The following is a 14,645-nucleotide window of genomic DNA, read 5'->3' as shown; positions in this document are numbered from 1 at the left end:
AGCAAAATGTAAACTAATTTTCCAGGTGGTGGATATGAGTGGGTGTCATAGCTGTGTCCCAGCTCTTTCTTGGGCTGGATCCAAACACGCAAATCTATTCATGTTTCCTGGCTTCCATGTGAAGAAAATTAAAGCATGCAGGACGAAAGGGAAGCTCTGACCAGGTGCTCAATTTTCACAGCTGTGTGAGAAAGATCCCAAGGCATGCTCTGGGACATGTCTGCCCTGTGATTTAAAAGTAGCTTATTCACCAACTTTTCTGTTGCCTTCTTACTGCCCCTAACGCCAGCTGTTATATTTAGGTACCTACATACCTCTTGGATCTACCTTAGTTCCCCATTCATAAAAATGGAGAATATACCCCTTGTATTCCCTCTCTCTCTTGCTTTGTTAGATTGTAGGGATTTTGGAATAGAAACCCTACGTCAAAGGTGATAACCTGAATACACGATGATGCATTTGTGAATCTCCTGCTAGCCACAACATCTAGTGTGTGAGCATCATAGCTGTAGATTGAAGCGTACTGTTGGAACATTTATAGGACGCAGTATAGAGTTTCACCAAGCTGTGTGGTGCAGTCGACATGCTGGAGGGAGGGGATGCCATCCAGAGGGACCTTGATAGGCTTCAGAGGTGGGCCTGCGCCAACATCATGAAGTGCAACAAGGCCAAGTGCAAGGTGCTGCACATGGGTCAGGGCAATCCCAAGCACAAACACGGGCTGAGAGATGAGTGGATTGAGAGCAGCCCTGTGGAGAAGGACTTGGGGTGTTGATTGACAAAAAGCTCAACACGACCCAGCCATGTGTGTTTACAGCCCAGAAAGCCAACTGTATCCTGGGCTGCATCACAAGAAGCGTGACCAGCTGGTCGAGGGAAGGGATTCTCCCCCTTTACTCCGTTCTGGTGAGATCCCACCTGGAGTACTGCATTCAGCTCTGGGGCCCCCAACATAAGAAGGACATGGAGCTGTTGGAGCGAGTCCAGAGGAGGGCCACCAAGATGGTGAGAGGGCTGGAGCACCTCTCCTATGAAGACAGGCTGAGATAGTTGGGGTTGTTCAGCCTGGAGAAGGCTGCGGGGAGACCTTATAGCAGCCTTCCAGTACCTAAAGGGTGGCCTACAAGAAAGCTGGAGAGGGAGTTTTTACAAGGGCATTTATTGACAGGACAAGGGGTAATGGCTTTAAACGGAAAGAGGGTAGATTTAGATTAGATATAAGGAAGAAGTTCTTCACTGTGAGGGTGGTGAGGCACTGGAACAGAGGTCTCTGCCCAGGATGCCCCATCCCTGGCAGTGTCCAAGGCCAGATTGGATGGGGCTTTGAGCAACCTGGTCTGATGGAAGGTGTCCCTGCCCATGGCAGGGGGGTTGGAACTAGATGATCTTTAAGGTTCCTTCCAACCCAAACCATTCTATGGTTCTATGATTCATCATTTTAACCTAGGAAGTCAACGCGGTGTTTTCATTAAAGCACTTCTGTGTATAGAACTGAAGATGCTTTTCAGGAACTGTAGCATTAACCAAGTTAAGCTGAGAGTGCCTGTTGCTTTTAGTTGTTTTTGCAAGCTGGAGCTAGGAGGAGGGGAGATGCCATTCTGTTTGTCCCTTGAAAGATGACAGCTGGGAGCTGTAGGCAAATGAAGAGATCTGAGTCACTGCTGGGTATCTAGTCAACAGTGCTATCCTGTTACTGTGGTCCATTGGAGGACAGCCCTGCTCTGTTCAAATGCAGCATCAGCAAATGATCCAGCCGTTGTTGTTTCGATGATGAACTGGGATTGATTTATGGGGCCATGCCATACTAGTCACTAGTTACTTATTTTTTGTATAGGTTGTATTGGTAAGAGAGACGTAAAAAGATTCAGGGGATAGAGCAATTGAGGATTCTGGCAGTAAACTTTTATTTCTGTCTTTGCATCTCTAGTGACCATTTAGTAGGGAAAGGCATAAACCATGCTGAAGGAAGTGTTATAGAAGGAAATTCTCTCCCACCAGAGTTGTATTACCTCCTCTCCATGTAGTGGAGCCTGTTAATCTGCTATTGTTCTTGCCAGTGGGACAGTGCTTGCTCAAGGCCATTTGTCACTCTTTTATTGCTCCTGGAGACTGCAAAACAGCAGGGTCTGTTTTTTTTCTCAGACAATGACATATAATTATGATGCTACATTGTAAACTGCTTAGCAAACCTGGAAGGATAACACAGAACTGGGAAAAAAAGAAAAAAAAAGATAAATCATCAGGGAATAGGGTGGTTCTATAATACTGAACTTGCGGTATAAATCATTGATCCAGATGAGTCTCTTGAGAGCCTTCCATACTGGAAAAGCTATGCTGTTACTTGCCTGAAAGTGCACAGGTCACAAAAGCCGTTATATGTGTAAAGGCCTGCTCAGGGGTAGGTCGTACAAGGTCCAGATGACTGCATTGGATTTAGATGTTCATTACAGGTGCTATGCAGGAAGGAGTTGCTTGTTTGAGTTTATTCCCACCAGTGAATCGTAAGATCCAAGATGGCAAATGCTGCTGTTGCTCTTGCTGCTTTGGGGATCTCCCTGTTTAAGTGACAGCAAAGATCTCTGCCATTGGCTCAAATGTTTTTAATTTACTGACCTCCCTGCTTCCCTGGGCATTTCTAAGTGTCATCAGGGTGAAGTTGCTAAGGGAAGCACAAAGCCAAAAGTCTGGCCTTGAAGCTGTATGCACGGTTTGTGACTAAAGTACTTGAGAAAACGTGAAGTCAAGTCGAGGAGGTGGGATGGGGACTGGCATTAGGTGTGTTACAAACAGAACTAGCACGGTGCAATGAGTAGGTTCTCGGCTGGTAGAAACAGCCATAGATACATTGATTTACCCAGGCCAGTTTTTTCAATCGTGAATGTAGCTTGTGTCATTCCTGGTTTTTGCCATGTCCCAGTTCTAATATATGTGCTCATACACAGCTTCATTTTGTGTTGCAGGCTTAGAGGAAAAGCACGTCTGGCAAAGATCCATCTCTGTCTTCTCTGGAAGAATAATTCTTGGGGGTGGTCGGGGAGGATCCCATACATGTCCTCCCATGGCTTGGTGTCTCTGGATGGGCCCCAGCTCATCTTGGTTGTAAATGAGTTTTGTTTTAAAGGATAGTTTTCCTGTTCTATTGCAGGTTTGTCACCTTGCATTCATTTTGCACTCACCCCAGTGAAGTCAATGGGAGTTCAAGGAGGGAGACAGGATTTCACTCCATCTCTCTGTCCGTTCGGTATTATGGAACACTCAGCACACCAGTATGTGCACTTCATCAGCTCTGCTATTAATTAAGCATATTCCTGGGGGACATACTTAGCCAGATGTGACCAAGTCACCAAAGTGCTGGGAGTTTAGCTGGGTTTTGTCTGGAATTTGTGTGAACTGTGAACGTGAACTCTCGTGTTTCCAGGGGCAGGGGAAGAAGTTGGTTTTCGTGTGGAAGGCCCATTTCACAGGTTATTTTTGAGCTAAGGCTACAGGGTTAGAACAGGACATTTTTCTCTCAGAACTCAGGAATCACGTGCAGGGAACATAAATGCAAGGCATGAAACAGAGATATTTTATCTGCTATGAGCAGAGTGATCTGCAACAAACCAGCAGTCCATCTGGATGACCTGCTCATGTGATCTTTGGCGCTTACTGATGCCTGGTACCATATTTAACTTGAATGTAGTTTTGCTCTGAAAAGTGACTTTTTATAAAGTTGGTATCATGAAGTTCCACAGTTCACTGTGTTTCCATGCTCAAGCATGCTCACTTTATCAGTCAATGAATACTTATTCTTGACTCTGTCTTTGCACATCTGTTTCTGAAATAAGCCTATATTTTTTTTTAGCTCGGCCTCAACAAGGATTCGGTAATTGGAAGTTAGGAATTGTATTGACTATATACAAATTGAAATAAAATCTGGTTTGCACTGTTATAACTCTGTTGACTCCACAGGGGTTAGCAAGAGTAAAATTTGCTTTACAACTCAGTCGTTTGAATAGATGTGATTCTGATTATGCACAAAAAACAATGAAATAGTGCCACTTTTATATAGTCACTTTTCAGACCGTTATTAGAATATTTTCTTCATATTAAACAACTATAGCTTCCTAAATTCCCTTTACCCAGGTGTTAGTTGTAAATTGCTGGGTACCACTGGGCGTATTTCAGGATGATGTCAGGTACGCTGATATGAAGAGTAAGGGCTGACAAAAGCACAGATCCAGCTGCAGGGCTATTAATCGGAAAACAGGCTAGCAAATGATTTCCTCAGGTTGCGGATGGTCTCAGCTTTTGCTTCGTCTTCATTGGCATTTCCCCGCTGAGATGATTCAGATATGCTGAAGGTGTTTGTCAGTGACTGTGATTTGCTGAAATGGAAAACAGAATTCAGACTCAGCAGGACAAGGTGGTAGTTCAAAGCTGGTTACTGATGCTTTGTGTTCCATCACACAGACAAATTCAAGGATAAAAGGAAAGGTTAGCAAGAAGAATCTCCATATGCTAAGACATCTAGGAATGGGGGAGGCGGGGTGGGGTGGAAGAGGATGGGACACGGACAGGTGGCTCCAATATCACAGTCCAGAGTAGTAAGTGTTTATGAAAACATCTGACTAAAAGTATGCAGTTGCTGTTTGGTGCGACTGTTGTGAGGAACAGTTAAGTTCTTTTGCTACTAATACAGAAGAATGGATTCGTATTGAGGGTTACCTGTCTTTCATCAGCCGTACCATGAATGATGGTCCTGTTCTTTCAGATGTGAGAGCATGAGAGGTTCGGCAAGTTGGTAGCCATGTCCCCTGCAACGTGTGCTGTTGCCTGCCCTCCCTGGCGTGTCTGCTCTGACTGTCAGCTGTGTTATGCAGATCTTTTGGTTGGCCACACTGCTCCTGCTGGGTGTGTATCTGCTAGCATTTAAGTTCAGATCAGGACTGTCCTTTTGAAGTAAATTTCCCAGTTTTCCCCGCTACCATGCTTTGTCACTGTGTGGTTTCTCCTGTCAGTACAAGACCAGACTCTGAACTAAAGTACCTGAAACATGTATAGTGTGGTGACTGCATCCTTAGCACCAACATTTTGATCCTTAACTACACTGTTCTTGGTTTGCCTTGCTCATGTAGACATCATCATTGAAAGCCTGTTCCAGAACATCACTCCTCTGCTGCCTAGTAACTGTCTTCTCATTCCTAGCCTATATTTTGTTCTGGCCTGTTCATACCAATTTGCTCTTGTGTCAACTTTTTGTTGATGCCAAACATTTTTTTGCCAATCTTTCCTACCACAGTGCCAGCCAGATACGCTCCATGAAGGGTGGGAGCAAAGGCTGCTACCAAAGATCCACAATAATTCAGTGGTGTGCTCTGCTCCAGAAGAGCGCTTAAACATACAGTCACCATCTGGAATTTTATATATGTAAGTAGTACCACTTCCACTTCCCCCTGCCCCCCTGCCTTTTTGCTACCAATTGCAAACAATTGCCTGGTGAAGAACCTTGTGTGGCTCCTGCATTCAGGGAATAGTGAAGGAATGACTCTTGTTGAGCTTTCTGGCCCATAATGCGCCTGTAAGGAGTGTACACCCTGCTGGGAAGGTAGTAGATGTGTTGATATGGGTGGGGTAGAGCATGTGATTAACAATGAGCACATGAACAAGAGGAAGAATGTGAAATCTTGGAGATGTTGAGTACAACTTGTTCTTCCTGACAACATGTCAATGGTGGCCTGTTATGCCCAGGCTTATATACCTCTGAAGTCACTCAGAATTGTCCAGGCCTTTGTCCCTGGGGACTACTGCCTGACAACAGGTGATACATTCTTCATGTCAGCTCAGGGTACTTTTTTGACAGCCTTATTCTACTATCTACAGATATTAGCAGTTTAACAGGGCACCTACTTCAGATGCGGGTGTGGGGTGGCTTGCTGCTTGGACGTTTCGGTGGGGCTTGGCTGGCTAGGAGCCCGGCCTTGAGCAGGAGGTCTAGGCTGCTGTGGAGGGAACACGCCTGCCTTGGAAGGCTGGACTGGAGAGGACCCAGTTGCCGATCGGACTTGCTGTGGAGATCCAGGTGACCTTTGCTGCTGGGGTGAAGTGGACTGGGGACTCTGGGGCTGCTGCCCTTGAGGAGAGAGCCGCTGCTGTGGAGGTGCATTTGTCCGTGGAGGCTGAGATCCCTGAGGCTGGCGTGGTCCGCCTGAAGGGGAGATGTAGACAAAAACATGAGGAATTGCATGTGGTGGACAACAAGCAAGGAGCATCTATGTGGAAGAATGGGTTTTCCTAAGGGGAGAGACTCTTCAGAGTAGCTTCATGCAGAAGGATAAGGGAAAACCTCTCTTGTAGGCCTAAAACTGGCATCATGCCCATGTCTCTAGAGTTGTTGTCCATTTCTCTACCTCCTTCAGCACTGAAGAAGCTCTGCCACTCTCCCCAAAGGGAGTCACTTCAATGTGCTGTACTCTTCCATGTGACTAATATTTCTTGTCCTTGGCAAGCAATTCCTGCACTGGGAAGGAAGAGTTGGTGGAGAACCAACTGTCTGCAGGAAATGAAAGCTGAATCTGCTGGTTTGGGTCAGCGGTCCCTTCATGGACCCAGCAGTTTGATGTGAGACTGCGTACCCTATCGCTATCCATACACCTCTTCCAGCATTGTCTTCAGCCATATTGGTAGCAGACTCTCAGGACTGAAGAGGATGTGGAAAACAGTTGGATGTGACATGAGAAATTGCTGGACATGACAGATAACAGTGTGAGAAGCTGACAAAAATTACAGATAGTGTTGTGAGGGCTGGCTGGATTTCACAGTTGGTCAAGGGGGAGTTATGTGAGAAAAAACTTCACAGACAATTGAAGGGGAGTACTGGAGACAGATGGGGAGTGGTATCCTGCAAGGCCAACAATTCATATCAGTAATACCACCTAACACCAAGATTACATAGATGCATTTGGTATCATAAATACTAAATTTTTGGATACACCAAACTGTGACTGATGAGGTCACAGATAATTAGAGGTGGGTGTTAATTTGGTAGGAGATTAGGGTGGAGAAAGGAAGGGGCAAAGGTAGCAAAAAGGAGGGTCTAATCGGTTATATGAATTGAGTGGTTGGTGTGGTCTGGGTACCCACTGGGCAGCCCTGTGCCTCATCACCTCAGCGTAAATTGGGACAATAAAGCAAACCCGTTGTTCTGACCAAGCCACATGAGTCAAACCTGCTTCTGCTGTCAGGAGGAGCTGGGGGTGTGCTCTTGCTGACAGGGGAACACCTGGACAGATGGGTCAAGGATCCTGGCATCATTATGTTGGTGTCTGTTCCAGGCACTAACATCTTCCCATCACTTCTTAACACTTGTAGCTGCTACAGCTTTGTGCAAACACAAATACACTCTGTGCTCAGAATCCTGCGCCAGTGCCAGTTCATGTGGCCTCGTTTTGCTGAGCCAAATCCTACCACAGTATCAACTGGATCTGTATCAAATTTTCATCCCACTTTCTGAGCTGCTGTGGAATATGGCAGAAGCTGCTTTGACAGCATACTGAATTTGCTGCCTGCTTGTCAGTGAATTGGAACAAGGAGTGAAACCTTTATCCTGATAGCTTTTATTTAGAAGGCAAACTGTTAGGTTTCACAGTCCACACTGTCATGGGACCCAAAAAACTGTACCTTGGGGAGGAGGCCGTGGTTGGGACAGTTGTCCAAGCTGAGGTCCAGTCTGAGATTTCATTGACGCAGGCTGAACTTGTGGAGGCTAGAGGAAAAAAGCCATTCCAGTTAATACAGAGTCCCCAAAGAGAAGCCCTGAGGTAGTACAGGAACTGCGGAGTCATGAAGTGTTCCTTAAACACACATACACACACACGCTGCATCTGGCTGGTAAAATCTCATGGGACAAAAATGGAGAGCTGAGTAATAAAGAGCACAGGAGTTGTTTGCTCACAGGGAATAACAATGAAGTTACAGTTTAGAATGGTTTTTAGGCAATCAAGAATTACCAAATGTGTCAGGCCCGAGGGGGTCTCTTAGTCCCATCTCCCATTTTGGACAGTTGCCAGCACCAGATGTTCCGAAGGAGAGAGGGATGAACCATGGAAACATCTATGGAGCAATCAGCTCTTTACCCTAAGGGGTCTCCTCTTGATTGCTAATAAGCAAGGGGCAGCTTCAACCCTGAAACATGAAGCTTATTATCTGCTCCACAAAATCTTTGCATCAGTTCCAGATATTTTGTTTTGATATTTACACCCAGACCCTTTGAGTCTTACTCAGCTCTCAGCCTCACTGCCTTTCCCATTTGCTAACTCCATTGCTTTGTTCTGAGTTTTGGGAGTAGTTCTCACAACCTGCCCTTGCTAGGCCAGTCATTGTTTTGCTTGCAAACCTTTACTGCCCTCTCTCTCATTCACCTCATTTCTAAAGCCAAGAGACTGAATCCCTTCGGTCCTTCCATGGGAATGTTTCCAGGCCCCTAATTGTTTTCATCACCCACTTCTCTTTGCAGCTTTGTGATTCCTTCTGCAGATGCCAGAGGCAGGTCTGCTTACATTATTCCAGATGAAGCAGTATCTGGGTTCTCTGTATACATCACCAGCTCATTTCTCCGGCATCCTCATTTCCTGCTTCTCCCTTGTCAACACAACCATAAGCGTAGCAATGGTTTTCATTAGCCTGTATGTGACAAAGTCTTCCTCAAGGGGAATGGCTAGTGCCACTTGCAAGGTCTACAGATTGTTTATGTTCTTTCTCTCTCTCCCCCCAGCTTAGCTTACCTTTCAGTCTTCCATAGGGAGCTTCACTTGCTGTTGTGGTGACTTAACATACATAGCTCCGACAGACATTCTTCACTGCCATCCCTGGTCCTGACTAATGCAAATAAGTTGGTGCCATCTGCACTTTCTTCTCTCTCACTGTTTACTCTTTTTGACAGATATTTTAATAAACAGATTAAGCAACACAGAACTGTTGCACAAAGGGCCGGTCCAAAGTTAACAAAAGTCTGAGTAAGCCTATTGCACAAAATTGTTTATGAAAGCAGGGGAAGATGGAGACAGATAGGCTGGTACATGCTGGATTATTTACATGGAGAACACAAGAAAAAAGGGTCTTCAAGGCTCCTGGAAGACCAGGAGAATGAGCTAAGTGATTCTGGAAATGGGAAGAAATATTTCATAGTTGGAAGCATTGAAATGAGTTTCAAATGACTAACATAAATGTGATGAGGTTGCTGGCCCATATTTTACAGTATTTATCTGGGACTTGCAAATGGACAGGGAGGAAAATCTGGGAATTTTCCATTCATGGCTTCTAGTCCTACATAGCTTGGGACACTAAACCTTGGTGTTGGTGGAAATGTACTTTCCTAATGCTGTGAGACATCCTGTTAGACCAGCCAAAGAAGGGGAATCGGATCTCATATTCACCTCTACAGCCTTTGCCTACAGGCAACCCAAGGCTTCTCAGAGATGAAGGCAAAACAAGATTTTGAGGCTCAGACATGAAGGGGTGAGGGCCAGCCCAAGGTCTTCTGCCTTTGGAAGGGAAACAATGAGGGGAAAGGATGGAGGTGAAGCAGAGAGGTGAGGAGAGAACCGCAGCTGTAACCATGAAACCAGGTTGTCACTAACATCTTATCCTGTCCTGGGCTCAACCAACCCAATTATCAACACGACCAGGCTTAGCGTCCTTTAAATATTCTCTCTGCTAACTTTGCAAGAATTAACATCTCTCATATCTATGTCTTTATCTGAGGCCAGCTTCTGCTCCACAATGAAACTTTGCCTTTTAGCCCCTCCCTGCTTGCTTTCTTTAATAGCTCTTGTTTGTTACCTTGCCTAAGGCTTTTTGGCAGTCTAGCTACATTATTTTGACTGATTGCCTGTTATCTACCACTTTATGAAAGAATTCTCAAAGAAACGAGGGGAAAAGAATCAGAAGGAAATTTTTTCTTCACAAAAAAAAAAATGTCATAGATGGTCTTAAGCCGTGGTTCTGTTCATTTATTAGTCTTCTGTGTTATTCTTTAAATTATTGTCTGAGATAATTCTTAAGGTCCATGACTCGTCTACATTTTTCTACATTACTCTTACAACTTTTTAAAAGCATATTTTGTATTTGTTCTACACCAGTCCTCTGGAGTAATAACTGTTTCTAGTGAAATGGCACATTTTTTCTTGGCAGCCTAGTCACTTGCTAAATTCAGTTCGTTGGGTGTAGCCATCTGGGTCTGGGGGCTTAATAGTTTTTAAAGGTATAAGTCATCACTGATTTAATCACTGTTTTTGTTCTCTTCTCTGTCTTTCTGATCAGGAAAAACTATACCTAGTTTAAGAAGTTCCCCACTTCCAGCAATTAAATTTACTAGAGTCACAACACTGTCCCTGTTGTCTTCCTTTTCTCCCTTGACTTTGGATGATCCATAGAGCCCACCAATTCTTTGGTGCGGTTCCATCTTCTGATGAACTCAAAGTATTTGTTTCATTCTTGCCTCTATCTGCTCTTCAAAATCAATTTCTGTCCTTTTTACGTTCCCTTTTATTATTTGCATAATGGTGCATAAAGGTCTTCTTAAATGTCAGATTTCCAAATTTGGAATTTTTTTTTTTTTTTTTTCTTGTCTTGAATGTCCACTATCACTTTGCCACTTAACTCTAGAAGTTTGTTTCTTGCATACCTGGTTCAGGAGCAGATCAGAAATGTATATACACATTCTGGAAAACAATGGTCTCTCAAATAACATCCATAGGGTTTTAATGCCAGGGAGTTGATTAATTTTCTTTTTTTATTAAAATTATCTTTTCTAACTGCTTGTGTCATACCGTTACTTTTTGATATCACATCTGTCCCTTGGACATCAAACCTAATGGTACATATTCACTTTCTGAATTTGTACCTGGGTGTTTCTTAAGGCTAGTTCAAGGTGTTGTTTCCTATCGCGCTTGAATTTTGCAGTTCCAGGAAGCAGACACCTACAGAGATGGGGAACTCCCTCTGAATTGCTGTCCCACTGTGCTATTTGACTTGCTTCTTGATAGCTGCAGTGTCACATTATTATGACTTGTTGCTTCTTCCATCTCTGTCAATGCTGTGCACTCAGTTTCATGATTTCTCAGGTTTTTTTGATCCAGAGACTAGTATAGACAGCTCTAAAAATATCTATAGATATTCTGTGCATACCCATAGGATATCCAAGGGTTCATATTTCTATGTATTCAGTATTGCTGTCCTTGTATTCAGAATTGTTATTTTTCTTTGTTCTGTGGAAGTCTTCACCTGTAGCTTTAGCTCTGCATCTCACCAGCGTCACATGTAATTACTTCTCTCTGCACATTTGTAACTATGTGTTATAGCATTATATCAGTAATAGTAGCTTGTGCAGTTTCTGCAATGTTCATTGTACTGAGGTCTTTCTCTATAGCAAAACACTCTACTTAACATGTTTGTGGTTTTGATTTTCGTGATTTTGTATACAGATATTTGTAGGTTGTATTCTTGATGAAGACCCTTTTCTTATTTAACTCTTCCATTTGACAGCCTATCCCTCCAAGACCATTTTTTTGGTTCTTATTTTGGCCCTATTTTAGGTCTGTTGTAATCCAATCCAATCCTGTACCAGCGTATTACAGACGTAGGAAACAGATGCATCTGTCCATGTTCTCAGTTTCTGTTGGCTTCCCCTTTGCTCTTAGTTTATACACTCTATATCTTAGTTATTTCAGATGGCAGTTGTTGATTTCACTTTGGCCAGAGTAAATCCTATCCCTTCTGTATCCCCTTCCCTGCCTCAAAGCATTTTTAGTGTCTATTAAATGTTTACGCCCTCACTCTAGCTAAAACTTGGTTTGGAGTTACCCTGAATACTCTTCATGCTGGGGACCTGGTTTAGCAGGAGTGGGCTGTCACAGGACAAAGGTAGAGAGCCATAAAGTTCTTTCTCCCATTTTTTGTCTCAAGTGGAAAGGGAAACTGCTCCAGTGCATTGCAGTCATTGTTATCCCTCAGCCTGTTTACTCTCCTGTCCTTTCTTATGTATAGATTTGTTGTCCTCAAACCTTCGTGCTTGGCTCCCTGCTGGATACTGAAAGAGGTGTAGCACATACACCTGGAGACACAGATTATATTCGGGTGTGTTTCATTTATACAGAACTGCCACTGGGAAATGTGGCACTAAGGTTAGATGCATTTGATGCTCAAATGAATGTACACAAGAAACATCAAGGGGTCAGTTTAAATGCAAAAATGACAGGTTCTTATATGAATTCAGCATTAGTCAAGCCTCCCCCGATGAAAGGAGTGAAGGGCATCCCCAAAGAAGAAAGGCTGCAGTAAGGAATGGAACAACTCTTGGCGGAAATTCCCACTTTCCGTTCTGGGAAGCACAGATTTTCATCAGGGATGCAAAAACTGGAATGAAACCTATTCTGAAGGATGGTGTTAGATGGACATAGAGTTGGGCGTTACAAGCACCTCTAAAAATGGCTGTCTTCCATATGAATCTATGAATTTAGCAAGCCAGAATGTCTAGACGCATGGCCCACACTACCAGTGTGATGCCACAGTTATACGGAAGGAGGGAAAGGGGGAGAGAGGTGTTTCTTGGGGCACCCACTTCAAAGAGTCTATGGAAGACTTCTTTGGAGGAGCAGGAGTCAATCTATCCAGTACACTCCCATATGGGACTGTTCAACTCACTGACATGTCTGACTACCTGACACCCACAGGGAGGAGAAAGAGAAAAAAAAAGTTCAGGAAAACAACTTGGGCATAAGGTCTCTCTATTCACTCATACCCAAGGCCTCAGCGGTGATGGCGTAGATCCAGCAGTGATGACAAGCTGAGTCATTTTGGAAACAACCAGATCGGCTATAAGCTGTCTGTCCTCTTCCACATGTTCCCCAATCAGGGGCATTGAGCTGTCCATCACCTGCCACGGGAGGGAAAAACAACAGTTAGTAAGGCGGTTTCCTGGTGGCTTCTGCCTGTTTCAACTCACCTCTCACACCAACCTGCTTTGTGTCTCCACAGCCTTGCCAACACCTCTAGTCACCACTCCCCTCCATGCTGAAACATGCTTGACTTTCCTAGGTGTGGGATTTCACTTAGTTTTTTTTGGAAATGGCATGTACTTCCCCCTACTCCCCATCTTCCTTCGCTTCACAACTTGGAAGCCAAGCCAAGACTTCTGGTGGCTGGAGGCTTTCTAAAACAACTGAACACAAACATGCTTCTTCACACGTCCTGAGGAGATGCCTCTGATGGATGAGGTCTCTCTGGCATTTCCCCACAGTATTTGGGGGTGACATTGCAACAGAAGGGGCCACAGGAGAAGGGAAACAACACATACCGAAGGAGATGAGAGCAACAGGGTCTGGAGGAAACCAGGAGACATTTGGAATTAATCAATGCAAAGCACTGCACCCTGAGAGGGGAAACAAACACCACAGATGTGTGATGAATAGGATGTCACCCAAACAACAGCACCCAATGCAGGAAAGTAAACTTATGCTTGTCTTCTTGATATTGTTGCAATACGACCGCTTCCCAAGCAAGTACTACAACTGTGCTGGGGAAAGCTGGGAAGCAAGACTGTGAGGATGGGGAAAGGAGAACTATCAAAGGGTCTTTGAGGTAAGAAATGGTCTGACAACAACAATAATAACGAATGCACAGCAGACCCTCAGCTGTATAGCAGTGCTAAACATAATTTTCAACAGTTCATCATAAATCAAGTGCTTTGCAAACATTAGCTAAATCCCACAGGAAGAACTGCACTATGATGAAGTTAAGATTCAGCTGGAGTAAATATAATTGTACCAAAATATCAGGGTTGGAAAAGTTTATTTTATTTTGCTTTTATTTTTAAACCAAACATTAAAAGCCCTGGAAATGCAAAGTTAAAGGTTGCATTGCTCAAGAAAGGCACTGACTCATGCTCAGATAACAATCGGAAGTGTACTCCACCCTGGCAAGGCTGCAAGAGTCCACTCTTGGAGTGAAATGGAAAGTTTTGCACCCTTTTTTTTCAGATTTAAAATAAGGGAAATCAGTGAGGTGAGTTCATCGAGTTTGTATTCTAGTCTCTCCTTGCAGATTAATTTGGATTCTTTTCTATAGGTGTGTCGTATGAGCACAAGAGAAGCTGCGTAGGAAGGTTTAACTGGGGTTTGCATGAAGAGTGGGTTGGTGTTTGTATCCATGGCCCACTTGACCCAGGGAGTGAAAGAAGGAGGTTAGAAAATTAGATGGCAGTGCTCAGCTAAATACACAAAGTGGCTTTTCATTCCACTGTCCACTTCACTGTTTCTCTGTTAAAAAATGAGGTGGGGAAAGGCGATGTTTCCTAGCAGTGGCAGGGAACGGCCAGTTCCCATCTGTGTCTCACTAGCCAGGGGCTCCTGGGGGCCCTCCAGCAGGTTCCTGCGCAGGTTTCTCTCCCTTCCACTCCCACCTTAAAAGCATTCCCATTTCATTTGGCAATTCCAGTCCATGCATGAGAAAAGAGGTCTCCCAGCTCCCTGCGAGGCGCCGTGCGAGGGACCTGTCTGACCACCAGATGATGCCATTACTCTGCTAACAAGCTGGCCAGCCAAGCCTAGCTCCTGACTCCCTAACCCTCTCTGTGAGTAACTGAGACACAGCTCTGGTCCAAACACCCC

General features: G+C 44.3%; 1 protein-coding gene across 3 annotated transcripts in view; it reads right to left on the bottom strand.

Annotated features, from left to right (window-relative positions):
- Positions 1-3,545: 3,545 nt before the first annotated feature.
- The window catches only part of SYN3 (synapsin III), a 260,724-nt gene continuing 249,624 nt past the window's right edge, over positions 3,546-14,645 (bottom strand). For all 3 annotated transcript variants that reach the window (XM_069807362.1, XM_069807363.1, XM_069807364.1), the window contains 4 exons: positions 12,779-12,913; positions 7,660-7,744; positions 5,890-6,187; positions 3,546-4,367 (listed from right to left, as the gene is read on the bottom strand). In XM_069807362.1, coding sequence (XP_069663463.1) covers positions 4,235-4,367; positions 5,890-6,187; positions 7,660-7,744; positions 12,779-12,913 — 651 coding nt within the window. In that variant the 3' untranslated portion in view covers positions 3,546-4,234. The remainder of the gene's footprint in view (positions 4,368-5,889; positions 6,188-7,659; positions 7,745-12,778; positions 12,914-14,645) is intronic.

Source organism: Haliaeetus albicilla, chromosome 19, assembly GCF_947461875.1.
Source record: "Haliaeetus albicilla chromosome 19, bHalAlb1.1, whole genome shotgun sequence".
Lineage (NCBI taxonomy): Eukaryota > Metazoa > Chordata > Aves > Accipitriformes > Accipitridae > Haliaeetus > Haliaeetus albicilla.
This window is presented reverse-complemented; position numbering and strand designations above follow the sequence as displayed.